At 38.1% G+C, this 24180-nt stretch overlaps 1 protein-coding gene across 3 annotated transcripts in view; it reads left to right on the top strand.

Moving 5' to 3' along the window:
* The window catches only part of RNF180 (ring finger protein 180), a 302385-nt gene that overhangs the window by 45289 nt on the left and 232916 nt on the right, over positions 1–24180 (top strand). For all 3 annotated transcript variants that reach the window (XM_027980056.2, XM_042233755.1, XM_042233754.1), the window contains exon 3: positions 23895–23990. In XM_027980056.2, the coding sequence (XP_027835857.2) occupies positions 23895–23990 (96 nt within the window). The remainder of the gene's footprint in view (positions 1–23894; positions 23991–24180) is intronic.

Raw genomic sequence — 24180 nt, 5'->3', positions numbered from 1 at the left:
AATAGGAAAACCAGGCAGTCCAGCTTTTTATTATCTGACCTTTTTACTATAATGTTTTTAGCTGCAGTACTTAAATATTATAGTTGGCTCACTTTTAATGTATTGGCTAGGGGAATGTTATTACTAATGTTGCAAATGTGTTAAAGTGTTAAACATCTTTCAAAATAGCATGTAATAATATTATGTTAATTCAACTGCTAAGAAATTATTCATCAGCAATCAGAAACACAGTGATAGAAGAGGATACAAACATACCCAAATCAATCAAAAGGATTCCAAAAAACATTCAAATGTAAATTGATGATGCAGTGTATTGTTAAAGTATACTGAAGGATTTGTCTGCTCTGGGAGATACAGGAGATTCAGAGTCTGATTAATTCTTGATTTTGATAGAAAAGTCGACATCAGTATAATACTACTAAATGCATAAATAAAAATATTTCTTTTCAAGTTAACATAACAACACTGCATATTAGTTCTCCCCTCTGCTTTGGCCCTAAAAAGTTTCAGAGCCAAAATTGTGTTGTAGCTCTAGAAAGTATATGAGACCTTGAAACATGGTTTTTGTAAACTACCTTCATTCCTGGTTCTATTTTATTTTTTCTGCCCTTTTTCCTTAATTTGGATCTAAATTTAAAAATTGAAACAAAATAGCATATAATATTAAATAATGCCAACTTTTTACTTTTAACTTGTTCTGCTCAATTAAAACTTTTAACAGTCATTAAATGATAAGATAATGCATACAATTTGTAATTTTAAAATTAAGTTCTTTGTACATAGCCGCCGAAAACATATCTACACTTAAAGAAAAAATGAAATAACAATGCATTAGCTCCCCCTGCTGCTTGAACAAAATATTTTATTTACAAAATATTTTGTCAACATTTTATTCTGACAGCATTAAGTGAAATTTGCTGTTAGTTAACTTCTCTTCCTTCACTTCCTCCTTTGTCCACATGATAAACTTAAGACATTAAAAAAACTGTCTAGTGAGGTTTTTAAAACCCTAATTTTACCGTGTTCCTAATTTTCAGGCAATTTTTTCCCCAAGGAGATAACCTGACATGCAGCTACTTTAAGCTTTTAAATTCCTCAAATGAAATTGCTTCCTGATAACAATTCATCCTGAATACTTTCATTAAAACTTGCTTTATCACATGTATTTGTGTTTTTTTTTCAAAATTAAGTGACTATAGATTTCATAAACTTAATAGGTTGTCTTATTTTACCTGTAAAATTAAATTGAAAGTAAATATCATGAATATCATATATTTCTAAGACTGTGTAATTACAGTTGAAATAGTTGGCAGTCTCATTTATAATTGAGGCTTCTGTATTAATCCTAGCTTTCTTTGTTTGCCATATCTAATTTTCAGAAAAGGAAACAATACTATACGTTCTTAACGCAGCCTTTTATGTTCCTCCCACCGTTATCAACTGCTGTAACTGATCTTTGTCTTTTTGTTGATGTGAGGATATGCTTTAACTTTTAAATATTTAAAGAAAAATATGTGCTTGCTTTATGTTGTGTGAGTGCATGCTAAGGCACCTCAGTCATGTCCGACTCTTTGCGAGGCTATGAACTGTGGCCTCCTAGACTCCTCTGTTGATGGGATTCTCTAGGCAAGAATATTAGAGTGGGTTGCCATCTCCTTCAGGGGATCTTCCCGATCCATCCAGGGATCGAACCCTAGTCTCCTGTGGCTCCTGTGTTGCGAGCAGATTCTTTACTGCTGAGCCACCTGGGAAGCCCTGCTTTATGTTAATAGTTCTCAAATCTAAGAGATTGGTTTGGGGGGGTCACATATCAGAATCAACTGGAATTTTTTTCTAAACCATGCTTTTTTCTATATAAGTTAGTATATTATTTTTGTTTAAAAGTAAGTTATACTTCCAATTTTTTTGTTGTTGTTTTGCTTTTCTGGTAACCCTTTGGAAGACTAGTAATATCGTGCTTTAAACCATACTTAGGCTAACATGTAAGAGAGGTGAAAGTGTGAAAGTATTAGTTGCTCAGTTGTGTCTGACTTTCTGTGACTCCATGGACTGTAGCCCGCCAGGCTCCTCTGTCTGTGGGATTCACCAGCAGGAATACTGGAGTGGGCAGCCAGCCATTCCATCTCCAGGGGATCTTCCCAACCTAGGGTTCAAACCTGGTCTTCTGCATTGCAGGCAGCTTCTTTACCCCCTGAGCCACCAGGGAAGCCAATTGCCCTATAAAAATAGTATTGATTTGGTATAGGAAGTAACGGTGGAAACTCAATAAGTTGAGTTCTGAAACCAGACTGCCTGGATGGAAATCCTTGCTTTGGTGCTTCCTATGTGACCTTGGACAAGTTACATAAAAGTTAGTTTCTCTTGTTTCAGTTTCCTTATTTGTAAAATAACAAAACCCTTGAAACAGGGCCTGGGCATGATAAGCACAGTACAAATGCTTGTTACCTGGTAAAAATAAGATATACATTGTAAAACTTCCTTCACCTACCTAGACATATGACTCCAGTGTTTATTTTCATAGGATTGCATGAAAAACATCTCTGGAATTTATAGCAGATGTTTTCCTTAGTATTGTAATCAAAATATGTGATTAAATATCATGATCATTTTATCTGATTAAATGAAATAACAGAATATGAACAATGAAGTAGAAATATGAGATAATAAGTGTAAGGTAAACGCAGTCCCTGCCATATAAATAAGTTTCTTTACTCCTTTTGTATTGTCAACATTGTGTCTAGTCATGACTTGATAAATACTGATAGGTTGATTGCCATTATTTTACTTTGATGTAATTTCTATTCTTTATACCAATGTAGAAATTCCCTGGTGGCTCAGCAGTAAAGAATCCACCTACCAATGTAGGAGATCTGGGTTCAATCCTTGGGCCAGGAAGATCCCCTGGAGAAGGAAATGGCAACCCACTCCAGCATTCTTGCCTGGGAAATCCCATGGACAGAGCAGCCTGGTGGACTGCAGTCCATGGGATTGCAGAGTCAGGCACTACTGAGCAACCAAACAGTAATGACAACAAAAGAAATATTTATTTACCTCAGAGAGAGAACCTTGAAAAGTCAGAAAAAGTTTCAGATCTAGTAGTAAAGTAAAGACAGCTGTATTTGTCAATTTCAATTTGTGTTCACTATGAGAACCTTTTAAAGAATTAATTAGTTATGCTAATCTGTGTACCTGTCAGTGCCTCAGCTCCTAATGAAAGGGGTTAATATATACAGGTATTGATGTTTACAAAATTAATTCTGTCCTTCAGAAGTTAAATTTAGGTAAAGTAGAAGTTACACTGCTTACAATTTTATGAGTCACTTCCTGTCATTTTCCCAAGGTTCCTTAAAAAATACGTTTATATGGTTCATTTAAATTTGTTATAGTGGACCTTGGCTAATATGAGTCAATTGTCAAGAATTCAGTTTTTAAATGAATTTTCTCTAAGAATATAGAGAGTAAGAATGACCAGACTATTATCAGTGCATATTTTTGGCAGTCTTCAGGAGTTTGAAGGAAATACTTAAAAAATAAGAGGCTAGAGGTTGTAATTGATAATGAGTACATTGAAAAATCGATAAAATCTGACATAGAATAGGCATTCTTTCACTCAAAAAGGATTCATTAAGTCCCTGTTATATTTTAGGCATTGTGCTGTGATCTGAGCATACAAAGAGGACTAAGATAGTACATGGTCAAGGAACTTAAAACCAACTAAAAATTTTAGGATTTTCACATTTTTAAAAAATGTGTATTGGGGTATGATTTACAATGTTGTGTTAGTTTCAGGTGTACAGCAAAGTGAATCAGTTATACATATACATATATCCACTCTTTCATAGTCACTAAAAAGAGTTTTGAGTAGAGTTCCTTGTGTCATACAGTAGGCCTTTACTAGTTATCTCTTCTATGATTGGTAGTGTTCACATGTGAGTCCCAGTCTTTCAATTCATGTCTCTCCCTTGCAGATGTTTCTTGATTGCTTTTCTTTAAGGATATTTTTCTTTACTATTTTAAAAATCAGTTTTATTAGGATATAATTTGCATATAATGAAATGCAGATTTCAGTGAGCTTTGACAAATGTGTACATGCTGTTGTACCTGCTACCATTGTTAAGATGTACATTTGGTCTTTTCTGCTGCTGCTGCTGCTGCTAAGTCGCTTCAGTCGTGTCCGACTCTGTGCGACCCCATAGACGGCAGCCCACCAGGCTTCCTAGTCCCTGGGATTCTCCAGGCAAGAACACTGGAGTGGGTTGTCATTTCCTTCTCCGATGTATGAAAGTGAAAGTGAAGTCGCTCAGTCATGTCCAACTCTAGCGACCCCATGAACTGCAGCCTACCAGGCTCCTCCGTCCGTGGGATTTTCCAGTCTTTTCTAGAGGCTCCTATATAAGTTATCATATATATTCTTTTATATCTAGCTTTTTATGTTCAGCATAGTGTTTCTGAGATTGATTCATATTGTTGGATATGTCAGTAGTTCATTCCTTTTTATTACTGAGTATTACTTAATTGTACAGATTTCACAGTTGTTTATTGTCTGGATGCCCTAGTTGATGGAAGTTTTAGGTGTTTGCAGTTTTGAGCTTTAATAAAGTTGCTATGAAAATTAGTACACAAATCATTATGTGAACATACATTTTTATTTCTCTTGGTTAATACTAGGGGTTGCTTTGGTTTTATGGTGAGTGTAGGTATAGCTATTTTAAGAAACTGATGCACTGTTGTCATAAGTGGCAGGATTTCATTCTTTTTTATGGCTGAGTGACACTAGTGTGTGTGTGAACACCACATCTTCTTTCTTTATCTGTTGATGGACACTTTTATTGTTTCTGTATTTTGACTGTTTTAAGTAATGCTGCTGTAAACTTTGGGATGCATGTATCTTTTTGAAGTATTATTTTTGTTTTCTTCATTTAAATGCCCAGAAGTGGAATTGCTGGATCCTATGGGAGCACTATCTTCTTCTTCTTCTTCTTCTTTTTTTTTTTAAGGACTCTGCATGCTGTTTTCAGTAGTGGCTGTACCAGTTTACATTGCCACCAGCAGTGCATGAGGATTTCCTTTCTTCTAATCCTTATCAACACTTACTATTTCTCATCTTTGTGATGATAGTCATGCTGACAATTAATTGTGAGGTGATATCTCATTATGGTTTTAATCTGCATTTCCCTAATGACTAGGGATGTTGAACGTTTTTCATGTGCCTGTTATCTGTCTGTATGTCTTTGGAAAAATGCCTGCTTAGGTCCTCTGCTCATTTTTTGAATTGGATTGTTTGTTCTTTCTGATATTTAGTTGTATGAGTTCTTAATCTGTTTTATATATTAACCCGTTATGAGTTATATCATTTGCAGACATCGTCTCTCATTCGTTTGGCTGCCTTTCCATTTTGTTGATGGATTCCTTCACTGTGCAAGAACTTTTACAGTTCGATTAGACCCAGTTTGTTTGTTTTCACATTTGTATTCCATGCCTGAGGAGACAAGTCCAAAGAAAATATTGCTGAGGCCAGTGTCAAAGACCATACTGCCTGTATTTTCTTCTACAAGTTTTATGGTTTCAGGAATTTATATTTTGGTCTTTAATACATTTTGAACTTATTTTTTTATATGGTGTGAAAAAAAGTTCTAACTTCTTTCTTTTTACATGTAGCTGTCCAATCTCCCAACACTGTTTATTGAAGAAACTGTCTTTTTCCTATTGTATACTCTTGCTTCTTTTGTTGTAGATTAATTGGCCATATGGATATGCATTCGTGTCATTACATCGCTCTTTGTGTCTCTTTCTGTACCAGTACAGTGCTTTGGTAACTGTAACTTTGTTGTGTGATCTAAAGTCAGGAAGCATGATACTTTCACCTTTGTTTTTTTTCTCAGATTGCTTTGACTGTTTGGGTTCTTTTGGGGTCTTTGGCTATTTGGGGTCCATACAGATTTTAGAATCACTTGTTCTAGCTTTGTGAAAAATGTAGTAGGTGTTTTGGTAGAGATTTCATTAAATCTGTATAATTCTTTGGGTAGTATGGGCATTTTGACCGTAGTAACTCTTCAACTCGTGAACGCAGAATATCATTCCATTTATTTATATCATCTTTAATTTCTTTCTTTAGTGTCATGTAGTTGTTAAACTATAAGTCATTCACCTCCTTGGTTAAATTTATTTCTAGGTCTTTGATTCTTTTTGATGTGATTGTTAATGAAATTTAACATTTTGATTGCTCTTTCTGATCATTTATTATTAGTCTCTAGAAATGCAACAGATTTCTATATATTTTTTCTTACATCTTGCTGCTTTATTGAATTCATTTATCAGTGCTAGTAGTTTTTTGGTTAAGTGTATAGGGTTTTCTATATAGTGTCATATCATTTGAAAATAGTGACAATTTTACTTCTTTCCTTGCAATTTGGATTCCTTTTCTTTTCCTAGTCTTATTGCTATTGCCAGGACTTCCAGTACTGTGTTGAGTTTACATCCTTGTTTCTTCTAAAAAAAAAAATTATTGAAATATAGTTGATTTACATTGAAGTGCCTGTTTCTAATCTCAGAGGAAAATCTTTGAACTTTTCACTGTTGAGTAGAATGCTAGCTGTATTTGTCATAAATGATGTTTAATATGTTGAAGTGCTCTGTTGCTCAGTAGTGTCCAACTCTTTGCAACCCCATGGACTGTAGCCCACCAAACTCTTCTGTCCATGGAATTTTCCAGGGAAGAACACTGGAGTGGGTTGCCATTTCCTTCTCCAGGGAATCTTCCGACCCAGGGATCTAACCTGCGTCTCTTCAGCCTCCTGCATTGGCAGGCAGATTCTACCACTGAGCCACCCGGGACGCCCCAGTATGTTGATGTATGTTCCCTCTATATCAACTTTGTCAAGCTTTTTTTTTTTTTTTAATTTTTATCATGAATGGGTGTTGGATTTTGTCAAGTATGTTTTCTGCATCTATTGAGGTGATCTTGTAATCTTTATTCTTTGTTTTGTTAATGAGATGTATTACACTGGTTTGTGGATGTTGAATCATCTCTGTGTTGTTCAGTTGCGTACTCGTGTCTGACTCTTTGTGACTCCGTGGACTGCAGCACGCCAGGCCTCCTTGTCCCTCGCCATCTCCCAAAGTTTGCCCGAATTCATGTCCATTGCATCAGTGATGCCTTCCAGCCATCTCATCTTCTGACACCCTCTTCTCCTTGTGTCCTTGATCTTTCCCAGCATCAGGGACTTTTCCGGTGAGTTGGCTGTTAATATCAAGTGACCAAAATACTGGTGCTTCAGCTTCAGCATGAATCCTTCCAACAAGTATTCAGGGTTGATTTCCCTTAAGATTGACTGGTTTGATCTCCTTGTTGTCCAGGGGACTTTCAGGAGTCTTCTTTAGCACCACAGTTCAAAGGCATTAATTCTCTGGCATTCTACTTTTTTTTTTTTTTTCATTCTGCCTTTTTTATGGCCCAGTACTTACAACTGGGAAGACCTTAGCCTTGACTTTATGGACCTTTGTCAGCAGAGTAATGTCTCTGCTTATCAACACACTGTCTAGGTTTGTCTTTACTTTCCTGCCAAGAAACAATTGTCTTCTGATTTCATGGCTGCAGTCATCATCCACAGTGGTTTTAGAGCCCAAGAAGAAAAAATCCATCACTACTTCCACTTTTTCCCCTTCTATTTGCCATGCAGTAATGGGACTGGATGCCATGATCTTAGCTTTTTAAATATTTAGTCTTAAGCCAGCTCTTTCACTCTCCTCCTTCACCCTTATCCAGACACTCTTTAGTTCTTCTTTACCTTCTGCCATTAGAGTGGTATCATCTGCATATCTGAGGTTGTTGATATTTCTCCCACCTATCTTGATTCCAGCTTGTAACTCATCCAGCCTGGCATTTCTCATGATGTGCTCAACATATAGATTAAACAAACAGGGTGACAGCAGACAGCCCTGTCATAGTCCTTTCTCAATCTTGAACCAATCAGTTATTCCATACAGGGTTCTAACTGTTGCTTTTTGACCCACCTACAGGTTTCTTAGGAGACAGGTAAGATGGTCTGGTATTCCCATTTCTTTAAGAGCTTTCCGCAGTTTGTTATGATCCACACAGTCAAAGGCTTTAGCATAGTTGATGAAACAGAGGTAGACATTTTTCTGAAATTCCCTTGCTTTCTCTATGATCCATCAGATGTTGGAAATTTGATCTCTAGTTCCTCTTCCTTTTCTAAACCCAGCTTGGACATCTGGAAATTCTTGGTTCGCATAATGCTGAAGCCTAGCAGACAAGATTTTAAGTATGATCTTACTAGCATGGGAGATGAGTGTAGTTGTCTGATGGTTAGCACATTCTTTAGTATTCCCTTCTTGGGAATTGGGGTGAGGATTGACCTTTTCCAGTCCTGTGGCCACTGCTGAGTCTTCCAGATTTGCTGACAATACTGAATGCAACACCTTAATGGCATCATCATTTTGGGTTTTGAATAGCTCTACTGGAATGCAGTTGCACCCACTAGCTTCATTAATAGCAGTTCTTCCTAAGGCCCACTTAACTTTGATCTCCAGAATGTGTGGCTCTGGGTGGCTAACCACACTATCGTTGTGACTGGATTCATTATACATTATCACATACAACTTTTTTGTACAGTTCTTCCATGTATTCTGTACATCTCCTCTTGATCTCTTCAGGGCCTACTATATCTCCACTGTTTCTGTTTGCCGGGGTCCAACCCCGGTGGATCCAGGGTAATTCGAAGGGGAGATGGAATTGGTGTCCTAGGAAAAAACTTATTTAATTACAGATATAAAGAGAGATTAGAAAAGAATAGTGCAGTAGGAAAATTAGTGGAGAAAAAGAGGCTGAATAACTTGGTTTACATGGAATTCCAATAAAATTCCAAGACAAGGAATTTGCACCACCTACGTAGGCCACAGGCGTCTTTCCATTCTCCCAAAGGAGAGGAGGTACTGAGGCCTCCCCAGTCCAATCTTAGAAGCCCAGGCAAAATTAGCAAGCTTGGTGAATACCCACGCTCCAGATGGGCATTCAGCCAGAAGGGGAAAGAAAGAACGACACGGGGGAATCAGTCTTTCCAGAAACTGATCCGATTTCTTTATTTTTCAGGTTTGCTTATATACTTTTTGTTATACATAGGGATGAATACAGAGTCACGCGGGGGTCAGCAGACCTGACCCTTGTTAAAATCAGGTGCTTCATATAAATGTATACAAAGGTTTAATGCGTTTTACATCATCTTCTGGCCATGAGGCCTGCTGACATTTTATGGCCCTTTCTGATAACAGTCAGTCAACCAGAAAACTTATTTTTTCCAGGGGTGATTTTTTTCTTAAACCAAGCGCCACCCTCCAAATAAAGTTGCATTCCTATAGGGTGAGGGTGTAGTGGGTTACAATCAAGAAAGGAATTTACTTAGCCTAAGGTTTAACATGATTAATCTCAAAGGTTAATACTTATTTTCCTATATGCTAGTTATATTCATTATAAGGGCAGGGAATATGGAGATTTAGCAGCAAATATTGGCTCAATAAATGAAAAACCCTTCACCAATATAATTTCTAATCAACCCATTATACTAATAATTTTGTAACTTCTCAAAAGAGTCTGTATTTAGAAAGTTTTAAAGCATCTCGTGCCTCTCATGGTTGGGAGGCTGTAAACAATCACATGTGGCCAGATGAACCTGCTCAGGCAGGCTAGAGAACCTTCAGAGGAGTTTTAAGTTGAAACATTCTTGTCACGCCCAGGAATTTTTATTAACTGGAGCTGCAAGTTAACTCCTTCTCTGAGAGAAATGGTGATGGGGGAGAGCCCCCCGTAAAGTCAGAGGTGTAGGTGAGAGCATAAAAGTAAAGTAGGCAGACTCTGGTTTTGGGGGTAGATGCTCGGGAACAGGGGGTTTCCTGAAGCTCGATCCTGCCTTTGTGTATGCCGAAGCCTCCTTCCTCATGACCTTTGCCATGGGAGGAGTTCCTCACGCTGGCTCCCGACATCTGTTATCTTAGTACCCATTCTGGGCAAAACGTTTCCTTGATATCTCCAGTTTTCCTGAAGAGATCTCTAGTCTTTCCCCTTCTGTTGTTTTCTTCTAGTTTTATGCACTCTTCATTGAAAAAGTCCTTCTTGTCTCTCCGTGCTGCTTTTTGGAACTCTGCATTTAATTGGTTATACCTTTCCCTTTCTCCCTTGCTTTCCACTTCTCTCTTCAGCTATTTGTAAAGCCGCCTCAGATAACCACTTTGCCTTCTTGCTTTTCTTTTTCTTTGTGAAGGTTTTGTTCGCTGCCTCCTATACAGTATTACAGACCTCCATCCGTAGTTCTTCAGACACATGTTAACTAGATCTAACCCCTTGAACCTGTTCGTTACCTCCTCTGCGTATTCATAGGGGATTTTATGTAAGTCATACCTGTCTGGCCTAGTGGTTTTCTTTGCTTTCTTTAGTTTAAGCCTGGATTTTGCTATGAGAAGCTGATGATCTGAGCCACAGTCAGCTCCAGGTCTTGTTTTTGCTGACTGTATACAGCTTCTCCATCTTTGGAGAACGTCTTTAGTTTGATTTTGGTATTGGCCATTTCCTGATGTCCATATGTAAAGTTGTCCCTTGTCTTGTTGAAAAAGGGTATTTGCTATGACCAGTGCATTCACTTGGCAGAACTCAGCCTTTGTCTGACTTCATTTTGTTCTCCAAGGCCAAACTTGCCTGTTTCTCCAGGTATCTCTTGACTTCCTACTTTTGCATTCCAACCCCCAGTGATGATCAGAACATCTTTTTTTGGTGTTAGTTCTAGGAGGTCTTCTAGGTCGTCATAGAACTAATCAACCTCAGCTTCTTTGGCATCAGTGGTAGGGGCATAGACTTGAATTACTGTGATGTTTTGAATGCCTTGCTTTGGAAATGAACTGAGGTCATTCTGTCATTTTTGAGGTTATGCCCAAGTACTGCATTTCAGACTCCTTTGTTGGTTATGAGGGCTACTCCATTTCTTCTATGGGATTCTTGCCCACAGTAGTATATATAATGGTCATCTGAATTAAATTTTGCCCATTCTTGTTCATTTTAGCTCACTGATTCCTAAGATGTTGATGCCTGATCACGTTCAATTTACCTTGATTCATAAACCTAACATTCGAGGTTCCTATGCATTACTCTTCTTTGCCGCATCAGATTTTACTTTCATCACCAGACACAGTCACTACTGAGTGTCGTCATGGATGAACCATCTCTGTATCCCTGGAATAAATTCCACTTGATCATGGTGTACCATTTTATATCTTGTTGAATTTGGTTTGCTGATATTTCCTTGATCATTTTTACATCTGTGTTTGTCAGAGATGTTCAGGAATTTTTTTTTATTGGCGTCTTTCGTTTTGATATCAGGGTAATTCTGGCCTCATAGAGTGAATTTGGAAGGGTTCCCTCCTGTTCAGTATTTTGGAATAGTTGGAGAAGGATAAGTATTAAGTCTTCCTTAACTTTTTGGTAGAATTCCCCTGTGAAGCTATTATGTCCTGGACTTTGGGTTTGGGGGAGTTTCTTGACTACTGATTCAATTTTAATATTTGTAATTCATCTGTTATATTTTATATTTCAATCTTAGTTGATTGTACATTTCTAAAAATTTATCCATCCTACATTGTCCAGTTTGTTAGAATATACTTGTTCATAGTATTATCTTATGATTGTATTTTTCTGATACTGGTTGAAATTTCCCCTTTTTAATCTTTAGTTTTGTGTACTTAGGCCCTCTCTCTCTTTTTTTTCCGTGCTGAGTATGGCTAAACATTTGTCAATTTTATATTTAAAAACCAGCCCTTAGTTTAATTGATCTTTTCTTCTTCTCTTTTTTTATTTTGTTTTCACTCTAACATGTATTATTTTATAATGAGTTTGTCCACTTCCTTTTTAAGTTCTGTCTGAGTGGCTTGCCTTGGAAATGAACTGAGATCATTCTGTCATTTTTGAGGTTGTGCCCAAGTACTGCATTCAGGTATTTTGAAGTTCTGCTATTAGGTATGTATGTATTTACATTTGTTATAGCTTCCTGATGAACTGATTCCTTTCTAATTATGAAAAGTTTATTTTATCCTTGATAATTTCATTGTCCTGAAATCTACTTTGATACTAGTATATTAACTCTAGCTTTCCTTTGATTTACTTTTTCATGATAAAAATTTTTATCCTTAAAATTTCAAACCTATGTGTGCATTTGTGTTAAAATGAATTTCTTGTACATGATGTATTGTTTGGTTTTTGTCTTCCCTGGTGGCTCAGTTGGTAAAATTTTGTCTGCAATGCGGGAGACCTGGGTTCATTTCCTCAGTCAGGAAAATCCTCTCGAGACGGAAATGGCAACCCACTTCAGTATTCTTGCCTAGAGGATCCCATAGACAGAGGAGCCTGGTGCGCTACAGTCTATGGGGTCACAAAGAGTTAGACATGACTGAGTGACTAATACTTGGTTTTTGTCATCCAGTCTAATATCCTTTGATTTGTAATTGGAGTATTTAGACCATTAGATTTAATGTCAGTATTAATATGTCTGAGCTTAAATGTAATATGTTATTTATTCTTTGTCTCATGTTCTATCTTCTGTTATACTTTTACTGAATTTTTAGCTTAATTAAGTTATTTACAGGATTTCTTTATGTCTTCTGTCGACTTTTTGTGTGAAGTATGAAAGTTGCTCAGTCATATCTGACTCTTTGCGACCCCATGGCCTGTCCATGGAATTCTCCAGGCCAGAATACTGGAGTGGGTAGCCTTTCCCTTCTCCAGGAGATCTTCCCAACCCAGGAATTGAACCAGGGTCTCCCACATTGCAGGCAGATTCTTTACCAACTGAGCTACTATTTAGGGTACTTTTATTCCTTAGTGGTTGATCTTTTGGTTTACAACATATATCCTTAGTTCATCACCATCTTCCTTTAAATTGTATGTATAGAGTGAGAGCCTTAATATGCTTTCATCCCTCATGTCCTAGTCTTTGTATTGTTTTCGTACATTTTATTTTTGCATTTAAAACTCCACAGGATATTTTTAATGATATGCTTTAAAAAGTAAGTTTTCTTTACAGAAAACTAAAAAAAAAAATAAATTTTACATTTGCCAACATATTTGCCATTTGAGGATCACCACTCAATTGTGTCGATCCAGATTTTGTTTGATGAAATTTTTCTTGTACTTCAAGAACATGTTGTTTATCACAAGTTGGTGATAAATTTCTTTTTGGATTTGTTCCTGTGGAAACAGGACTCCTTTGGGCTTCTCTGGTGGTTCAAATGGTAAAGAGTCTGCCTGCGATGCAGGAGACCCAGATTTGATCCCTGGGTCAGGAAGATCCCCTGGAGAAGGAAATGGCAACCCACTCTAGTATTCTTGCCTGGAAAATCCCATGGACAGAGGACACTGGTGGGTTATAGTCCATGGGGTTGCAAAGAGTCAGACATGACTGAGCAACTAACATAACACTTCACTTCACTTGCCCTATGAAAACGTCTTCATTCAACCTTCATTTAAAACATGTTACATACAGTAAAATTACTCTTTGGGATACAGTTGCCAAGATTTTGACAATAGGGTTGAATATGCATAACTTCAGTTAAGATAGAGCAATTGCATTATTCCCTAAATTCTATCATGCTCCCCCATCATGTTGTTCATTCAGGCCCTCAGTCATGTCCAACTCTTTGCGACCTCATGGACTAAAACATGCTAGGCTTCCCTGTCCTTCACCATCTACTGGAGTTTGTTCAAACTCACGTCCATTGATTTGGTGATGCCATCCAACCATCTCATCCTCTGTTGTCCCCTTGTCCTTCTGCCTTCAATCTTTCCCAGCATCAGGGGTTTTCTAATGAGTCAGCTCTTCACATAAGATGGCCAAAGTATTGGAGCTTCAGCATCAGTTCTTCCAATGAATATTCAGGATTCATTTCCTTTAGGATGCTGGTTTGATCTCCTTGCAGTCCAAAGGACTCTCAAGAGTCTTCTCCAGCACCACAGTTCAAAACCATCAATTCTTCAGCACTCAGCCTTCTTAATGGTCCAACTCTCACATCCATACATGCCTACTGGAAAATACATAGCTTTTACTATGTGGGCCTTTGTTGGCAAAGTAACGTCTCTGCTTTTCAATATGCTGTCTAGGTTGGTCATAGCTTTTCTTCTAAGGAGCAAGCATCTTTTAATTTCATGGCTGTGGTCACCATCTGCAGTGATTTTGGAGCCCAAGAAAATAAAGTCTGTCACTGTTTCCATTGTTTTCCCATCTATTTGCCGTGAAGTGATGGGACTAGATGCCATGATCTTCATTTTTTGAATGTTGAGTTTTAAGCCAGCTTTTTCACTCTCCTCTTTCACTTTCATCAAGAGGCTCTTCAGTTCCTCTTCACTTTCTGGCATAAGGGTGGTGTCATCTGCATATCTGAGGTTATTGAGATTTCTCCCGGCAAACTTAATTCCAGCTTGTGCTTCATCCAGCCTGGCATTTTGCATGATGTACTGTTCATATAAATTAAATAAGCAGGGTGACAATATACAGCACTGATATACTCCTTTCCCAATTTGAAACCAGTTCATTGTTCTGTGTCCAGTTCTAACTGTTGCTTCTTGACCTCTTTACAGGTTTCTCAGGAAGCAAGTAAGGTGGTCTGGTATTCCCTTCTCTTGAAGAATTTTCCACAGTTTGTTGTGATCCACACAGTCAAAGGCTTTGGTGTAGTCAATGAAGCAGAAGTAGATGTTTTTGTGGAACTCTCTTGCATTTTCTGTGATCCAACGGATGTTGGGTATTTGACCTCTGGTTCCTCTGCCTTTTCTAAATTGAGCTTGAACATCTGAAAATTCTCATTTCACTTGCTGTTGAAGCCTGGCTTGGAGAATTTTGAGCATTACTTTGCCAGTGTGTGATATGAGTACAATTGTGCAGTAGTTTGAACATTCTTTGGTATTGCCTTTCTTTGGGACTGGGAAGAAAACTGACCTTTTCCAGTCCTGTGGCCACTGCTGAGTTTTCCAATTTGTTGGCATATTGAGTGCAACATTTTCACAGCATCATCTTTTAGAATTTGAAATAGGGCAGCTGGAATTCCATCACCTCCACCAACTTTGTTCATAGTGGTGCTTCCTAAGGCCTATTTGACTTCTCACTCCAGGATGTCTGGCTCTAGGTGAGTGATCACACCATCGTGGTCATCTGGGTCATTAAGATCTTTTCTGTATAGTTCTGTGTATTCTTGCCATCTTTTAATAACTTCTGCTTCTGTTAAGTCCATACTGTTTCTGTCCTTTATTGTGCACATCTTTGCATGAAATGTTAGTCCCTTAGTATCTCTAATTTTCTTGAAGAGATCTCTAATTTTTCACATTCTATTGTTTTTGTCTATTTCCTTGCATTGATTATTTAGGAAGGCTTTTTTTAAAATTTAAATTTATTTATTTTAATTGGAGGCTAATTACTTTAAAATATTGTATTGGTTTTGCCATACATCAACATGAATCTGCCACGGGTGTACATGTGTTCCCAATCCTGAACCCCCCGCCCACCTCCCTCCCCATACCATCCCTCTCGGTCATCCCAGTGCACCAGCCCCAAGTATTCTGTATCCTGCAACAAATCTAGACTGGTGATTCATTTCTTATATGATATTATACATGTTTCAATGCCATTCTCCCAAATCATCCCATCCTCTCCCTCTTCCACAGAGTCCAAAAGACTGTACGATACTTCTGTGTCTCTTTTGCTGTCTTGCATACAGGGTTATCGTTACCATCTTTGTAAATTCCATATATATGCATTAGTATACTGTATTGGTGTTTTTCTTTCTGGCTTACTTCACTCTGTATAATAGGCTCCAGTTTCATCCACCTCATTAAAACTGATTCAAATGTATTCTTTTTAATGGCTGAGTAATACTCCATTGTGTATATGTACCACAGCTTTCTTATCCATTCATCTGCTGACGGACATCTAGGTTGCTTCCATGTCCTGGCTATTATAAACAGTGCTGTGATGAACATTGGGGTACACGTGTATCTTTCAATTCTGGTTTTCTCGGTGTGTATGCCCAGCAGTGGGATTGCTGGGTCATAAGGCAGTTCTATTTCCAGTTTTTTAAGGAATCTCCACACTGTTCTCCATAGTGGCTGTACTAGTTTGCATTCCCACCAACAGTGTAAGAGGGTTCCCTTTTCTCCACATTCTGTCCAGCATTTATTGCTTGCAGACTTTTGGGTTGCAGCCATTCTGACTGGTGTGAAGTGGTACCTCATTGTGGTTTTGATTTGCATTTCTCTGATAATGAATGATGTTGAGCATCTTTTGATGTGTTTGTTAGCCATCCATATGTCTTCTTTGGAGAAATGTCTATTTAGTTCTTTGGCCCATTTTTTGATTGGGTCGTTTATTTTTCTGGAATTGAGCTGCAAGAGTTGCTTGTATATTTTTGAGTTTAGTTGTTTGTCAGTTGCTTCATTTGCTATTATTTTCTCCCATTCCGAAAGCTGTCTTTTCACCCTGCTTATAATTTTCTTTGTTGTGCAGAAGCTTTTAATTTTAATTAGATCCCATTTGTTTATTTTTGCTTTTATTTCCAGTATTCTGGGAGGTGCGTCATAGAGGATTCTGCTGTGATTTATGTCGGAGACTGTTTTGCCTATGTTCTCCTTTAGGAGTTTTATAGTTTCTGGTCTTACGTTTAGATCTTTAATCCATTTTGAGCTTATTTTGGTGTATGGTGTTAGAAAGTGTTCTAGTTTCATTCTTTTACAAGTGGTTGACCAGTTTTCCCAGCACCACTTGTTAAAGAGGTTGTCTTTAATCCATTGTATATTTTTGCCTCCTTTGTCAAAGATAAGGTGTCCATAGGTGCGTGGATTTATCTTGGCTTTCTATTTTGTTCCATTGATCTATATTTCTGTCTTTTTGCCAGTACTGTACTGTCTTGATGACTGTGGCTTTGTAGTAGAGCCTGAAGTCAGGCAGGTTGATTCCTCCAGTTCCATTCCTCTTTCTCAAGATTGCTTTGGTTATTTGAGGTTTTTTATATTTCCATACAAACTGTGAAATTATTTGTTCTAGCTCTGTGAAAAATACCACTGGTAGCTTGATAGTGATTGTGTTGAATCTGTAGATTGCTTTGGTTAGTATATTCATTTTCACTATATTGATTCTTCTGATCCATGAACATGGTATATTTCTCCATCTATTAGTGTCCTCTTTGATTTCTTTGACCAGTGTTTTATAGTTTTGTATATATAGGTCTTTAGTTTCTTTAGGTAGATATATTCCTAAGTATTTTATTCTTTTTGTTGCAATGGTGAATGGAATTGTTTCCTTAATTTCTTTTTCTGTTTTCTCATTATTAGTGTATAGGAAGGCTTTCTTATCTCTCCTTGCTTTCTTTGGAACTCCACTTTCAGAAGGATATATCTTTCCTTTCCTCTTTTTTCTCAGCTATTTGTAAGGCCTCCTCAGACAACCATTTTGCCTTTTTGCATTTCTTTTTCTTGCAGATGGTTTTGTTCACCGCCTCTTGTACAGTGTTTGGAACTTCTGTGTGTTATTCGGGCACTCTATCAGATCTAATCCCTTGAATCTATTTGTCACTTCCACTGTATAATCATAAGCAATTTGATTTAGGTCATTCGTGATTGTGGTTTCCCCCTTCATATTTGGTCTTTTCATCCCCACCCCAAACCTGACAATTGCTGATCTCTTCTCTATCCCCATAGTTTTATTATGCTGGTTCACCTTGAAGAGGGAGAACAACTTCAATAAGCCTGTAACTTCTCTGCCTTCCCCTGGATTCTCATTTGGCCTTCACCTCCTGGGTCAGATAAGTGTATTAACATATTTGTCTCTGTGATGAAGGATTCTAGTTTCTCTATTATATACCCAGACTATCAAGATCAGAGACAAACTGATGTGTCTTTCAATTCATCCTTACCAGTACCATCTTTTCCTTGCTCTTCCCTAATTTACATCCACCTTGCTTGCCTGACAGCCTCAGTCTTAGCAGGCACTGTGTCCCTGGGTCATAGGAGTTTGCCCATCTCGGTGCTCCTGTCCCTTTCAGTTATAGTTCTAGGTCCAGCATTGCATTCCTGCCACTGTCTCGGGTGTAGAGGATTTTGTTTTTATTCAGTGCTCCAAATCGTAATGAATATTGTCCTTTCCCTAGTAATTTAAGTCTTTTGTTTGGTTGTAGAGACAAGGAGAAAAGATCTGGATAGAGCTTTATCCCTGACACACAAATAGTGGCTGCTATTCCTTTCCACCCAGGCCTGCACCATGTTGGATTTTTAATTGGATGCCGAAGACTATAAATTTCATTTTGTAGAGAATTATATTTTGTTTTATTCTTTTAAAGGATTTTATGTTTCCTTCTGCCTAATAGTTGTTTCTAGATAAGTTTGATAATTTAGAAACTTATTTTTAGGTTCTTTAGGGTGGGTTTAGAGTAGTCCTTATTCTAAGGCTTATTTTGCCCCACTTTTAGGGAATGACCCTTTGGGTCACTACTGAATGCCTCATTATTGAAGAAGTCCTTTTCCATCAGACTGGTTGGAACATAATGATTCCTGGCCCTGTGTGAGCTCTTGAAAGTGTTTGGCTTATAGCCTCTGTAATTGTTCTTTCCCCTGTAGGTGTTCTTAGCACAGTCTCTTGGAGTTTTACTCTAAGCATGACCAGATTAGAATTTGATCAAAGACTCAAGGGGAAACCATATACAAGTTTCTGAGGCTTTTTTCTTCTTATTTCTCTTGGATACTGTGCCCTACAAATTTTAGTTTGCCTTTACCTCTTAAAAATCTGATTCCTGTTTCCTCAACTCAGAAAGCTGACTAGACTCTGTTGGGGTTCCTTCAATTGTCTTCAGAATAAAAGTCTGTATGACTGTAAGCTCTGTTAATTTATTTCTCTCAGAAGTCACTATTTCGCTGCCTGTTGTCCCACTGACTGAAAATAGTTGTTTGTTAAATTTTGTTCAGTTTTCTAGTTGTTTGTTGCAGGAAGCTAATTCTAAACTCCCATTCCTTTATGGCCCTAAATGGAATTCCAAAAATCATTGTTTTCTTCTTTCTCCTATTTGTAGGATACTTATTTTCTCCTGATGCTTACTTTTGTCACTGAATTTCAACAATTTTATTAAGAGCCGTAGTTTCCCTTGTGTTTACACTGTTTAAGAATCCTTGAGCTGCTGTGATCTATAGGCCTTTGGAAAATTTGGCTATGGTTTATCCTACTGTCCTGTCTTTTCTCCGCTTACACGTGTTGCTATTGTTTTTCAGTTGCTAAGTTGAGCCTAACTCTTTGCAACTCCGTGGATCACAGCATGCCTGTTCCTCTCTTCTCCACTCAAATTCATGTCCATTGAGTCAGTGATGCTGTCTAACCATCTCATCCTCTGCCACCCTCTTCTCCTTTTGTCCTCAGTCTTTCCAAGCATCAGTCTTTTCCAATGTTTCAGCTTTTTACATCAGGTGGCCAAAGTATTGAAGCGTCAGCTTCAGCATCAGTTCTTCAAATGAATAGTCAGGATTGACTTCCTTTAGGACTGACTGGTTTGATCTTGCAGTCCAGGGGACTCTCAAGAGTCTTTTCTAGCACCATAATTAGAAAGCATAAGTTTTTTCACACTCAGCCTTTTTGGTCCAACTCTCACATCCATACATGACTGCCAGAAAAATCATAGCTTTGACTATATTATTTTTGTCAGCAAAGTGATGTCTCTGTGCTTTTTTTTTTTTTTTTAATGTCTCTGTGTTTTAATACACTGTTTAGGTTTGTCATAGCTTTCCTCCCAAGGAGCAAGTTTTTTTTTGTTTTTTTTTTTTTCCTCGTCTGTTATTTCTTTTGCCAGGCCCAGGGCCCCTGACCTCTAGACAAAGTCCATGGGAGGCTGTGGTGGGGGGAGCGGGGCAGAGGGGGAAGGGAAGTGCAGGTTGGCATCCTTATTCTCATCTCAAACCACAGGCCAGCAGAGGTGTTTCAGGATTCACAGTTCAGGTCATCATGACGCTGACAAGTTTCTACTTTTATAATTGCTTGAGAAAAAAAACTCTCCAAAGTGCTGAAGTGTGCCTGGGTCCACCCCCACATTCCTGGCCCCTCGCCACAGATGCTTACTTGCCAGGCACACAGCCAGCATGGGCACCCCAGGCCCCTGCCCCCACCAGGACAGGGCTGCTCCACCACAGGACCTTGAAAGGCAGGACAGTGGTAGGGGCAGGACAGGGCTCCACCCTGACCTCATGGCCGACCCCCAGCCTGTCTCCTCTTATGAACAGTGGGCTGGCAGCACCTAGGGCTGTCTCAAGGATCTCCAGGCTTGGCTGGGAGGCAGGGTGTGCCAGGGGTCCTGTCATCCACCCTATCATCATGGTCAGGTCAGGAAGGGAGAGGAGCAAGTATCTTTTAATTTCATAGCTGCAGCCACAGTCCACAGTTGAATTTAGAGCCCATGAAAATAAAATCTGTCTCTGCTTCCATTTTTCCCCTTTCTATTTGCCATGAAGTGATGGGACCAGATGCCATGCTCTTAGTCTTTTTTAATGTGAGTTTCAAGCCAGCTTTTTCAGTCTCTTATTTCACCTTCATCAAGAGGCTCTTTAGTTCTTCTTTGCTTTCTGCCATTAGAGTGATGTCATCTGTATATTTGAGGTTTGATATTTCTCCCAGCAATCCCTCCACTCTTCCCCAGGAGCATATTGGACGCCTTTTGACCAGGGGAGCTCATCTTGCAGTGTCATATCTTTCTGCCTTTTTATACTGTTCATGGGGTGCTCGAGGCAAGAATACTGGAGTGGGTGGACCATGTTTTGTCAGAACTCTTTGCTATGACCCGTTAGCCTTGGGTGGCCCTGCACAGCATGGCTCATTGAGTTACTCAAGTCCCTTTGCCATGACAAGGCTGTGATCCATGAAGGGGCATTTACATTTATGTTACACTATTTGATGTTTCCCATAAGTCGCTTCAATTTTGCTCATTTTTTTCCTCTTTTTTCTTCCTATGCTAGATTTTTTTTCATCATTTTTACTTCTGTATGTTCATGTTCACTGATTTTTCTTCTACAGTATCAATTTGCTAATAAGTGAAAGTTTTAATTTCAGAAGTTTTTTCTCTAGGTAAACCATTCATTTAGTATTAAGGTAATTTATCTTCTTGTTATACTCATGAAAATATGTCATAGCTGATTTAAAGTCTGTCTATTTATTCAATCTTCTCCACTTTGGGGGAGATTCTTTTTTATTTATTTTTTAATTGAAGGATAAATGCTTTAGAGAATTGTGTTGGTTTCTGACAAACATCAGCATGAGTTTTCTACCAAACTTCAACATGATGGAACGTGGGGGATATTTCCATTGAACAATTTTTCTCCTGGTTGTAGGTCACTTTTTTGGGGGTACATAATCTAGTAATTTCTCTTGTAGGTACAACATTTTGATTTAACATTACTGAGTGTCTGGATATTATTCTTCCTGTAAAGAATGTTTTAGCAGACATATGAGTTATTTATGATTGAATTTCATTCTTTGGAGGCCAACTTTATTAGGGTTGCTTTTTAGTAACCTTTACTCTTGGGCTAATTTAGCCCTACTTTTAAGACAGAACTCTGCTGGAACCTCTCCTCAGTCAGTTCAGTTCAGTTCTGTCACTCAGTCGTGTCCGACTCTTTGCGACCCCATGAATTGCAGCATGCCAGACCTCCCTGTCCATCACCAACTCCCGAGTTCACTCAAACTCACATCCGTCGAGTCGGCGATGGCATCCAGCCATCTCATCCTCTGTCTCCTAAATACTCCATATATTCCTTGAGATCCTTCTACTCTGGCTGCTTGGGACTTGAACATCTTCCCAGCTTTACTGTGAGCCCAAGTTGAATAGTTATGCTTTGCTGGAAGATGTCTTTTCCAGGGTAAATTTTCTTTATCTGATTGTCTGATATCTCACCCTTCATACCTCCATAATGGTATTCAACCAAAAAATTAGAGGAATTACTATACAGATTTCTGGAGCTAATTACAGGCCTCTCCTTGCTGGTACAACAGTCCTGTAAATTCTAGCTGTTTAGCCTTTATAGCCTCTGTTCTTAGTCTTAAATCAGCAAGGCTGCCATACACTAATTGAGTTCCTCTTCCCTACACCAAGGTTCTGAAAATTCCCTGAGGCAGATATCCAGGGTTATTTTTAGGCTAACCTCATTTATTTGACTTCTCTGAGAGATCACAGCCCTGTGCTTTTTTTTTTTTCTTCTTTGGTCTAATGTCTTAAAACAATAGTATATTTTGCCTAGTTTTATCAGTTGTAATGGTGAGGGCATGTCTAATCCCACTTACTTTAGTATTGTCAAGACCAGAAGTAATCAATGTATTTTACTTACATCAATTTTAAATACAATTATGTAAGTATATGTAAGTATAACTTATTTTCCCATTAAAATAATTTTCCATAAAAGTTAGTTTCCTTTTAATAACTTTCCTAATCTTGAAGTTCTTTCTTTCTTCAGACCATGTGATGTCAGTTTGGTACATAGCCTGTAAGGTACCTTTTCTATTTATATACATATATTTCCATAGAAAAGTTATAATATTGATTTTTTAGGTGGTATATGCTTATAATATCATAATTCTGAGTATATTTACTTCTTTTTCACTTGCTTTAGAAAGTGTATTAGAGATGTACTTATTATTAAATCTATTTCACAGTATGTTGAGGTAGTTAACATATTAAATAATGTGATATTTTCATATGATAATATTTTCAGCCAGAATAGAGATTGGTCCTCAGAAGATCATCTCCTGGACTTATTGCAAATGCTTTCCGTTTTTTTCCAGGCCTTTCCAGCCATACTTTTAGCAATGTTGCCTTGTTTCTCTCTGTCCCAAGTACTGCCCTTGCCTAGAGACAGACAGGCTTCAAATCCACCCCAAATAGTTCCCCAGGGCCCTTTTTGCTTCCGTTGTCACAACTTTGGCATAGGCCGTTCTTTGTGTTGTTCCCATCTGCTATGTACTTGCCCTGTTCTTGTCAATCAACCCTTTCTGTCATCTCATAGAATGAAATTCTGTAGACCCGGAAGGGACCTGAGCCAATTATCCAGCGGAGTTTAAGGGGAAAAGAAACAGAGACTCAGAGAAGTAAAGCAACTGTCCTAAGGTCAGAAGTACTAAAGAACCAACTGGGAAGTCATAGTGTCTCAACTACAGATCACATTTATTTCTGCAAATCTACTTCAAAAGGCCAAAATTGTCGCTGAAATTTTCGCTGTACTTACACAGCTGAAACTTAGGGCCTTTATAGCTCCCTGCACAATTATTCCTCTCCCCCAATCCTCTAAAGCTTTTTTCTTCTCTTTTTTCTTTTGCTGTGCCACACTAGGATCTTAGTTCCCCAAACAGGGATCAAACCCAGGCCCTCAGCAGTGAAAGCGTGGAGTCCTAACCATTAGTGAGAGTGTGGCGTTCCCCTTTTAAACTTTTCTTGAGCATCTTGATGGCGAATATAGTAACTCCTTTAATCTGTCATTAGAATCAGAGATTGAAGGCTGGGGAAAGTTGTCATGAATAGTTTTTCTCACACACAGAATGAAATAGGGTGCCAAATTTGTCCATTCAGTGACTTTGTGCTCATGTTTTAATTTGATGGTCTCAATGAAGTAGAGGGATTTTTTTGTTTTTTGTCAGTTTAAATGTGGCTATTCCATGAAAAAAAAAAAAAAACTTTATAGATTTGTCTTGGCAATGGGAGGGAATAAGGAGAGAAGGGCAGTATGTATTTCCTTCCTACCTAAAAGTGAATTTATATTTTTGTGTTTTACTTAAATATGAATTTTGTGAAATAAAATCTGAACTAGTCATGACTAATCATGCATTTTGATATAACAGAATACAAATGATTCAGCTGATGATGAAAATATTTGTCATGTGTGGCACATGAATATAGAAGCCCTTCCAGAATGGATACATTGCCTGATACAAAAAGTAAGTTCCTTAGTTTCTGAGTAAATTTAGGAGTATGCTACTTTCAGAATGTTATTGTCCTTATTTTGGAGCTATTTTTCTTGAATGCATTGTTTCAGGAAACATGAATGTGTATGTAACTCTTGATTACACTTACTGCTTTCATTATTACTGGAGTGCTCTGAGTACTTCTATAACTCAGATTTGCACT

The sequence above is a fragment of the Ovis aries genome, chromosome 16 (assembly GCF_016772045.2).
Source record: "Ovis aries strain OAR_USU_Benz2616 breed Rambouillet chromosome 16, ARS-UI_Ramb_v3.0, whole genome shotgun sequence".
In the NCBI taxonomy this organism is placed as follows: domain Eukaryota; kingdom Metazoa; phylum Chordata; class Mammalia; order Artiodactyla; family Bovidae; genus Ovis; species Ovis aries.
Note: the sequence above shows the minus strand (reverse complement) of the source record. Positions and strands in the feature narration are given on the sequence as shown.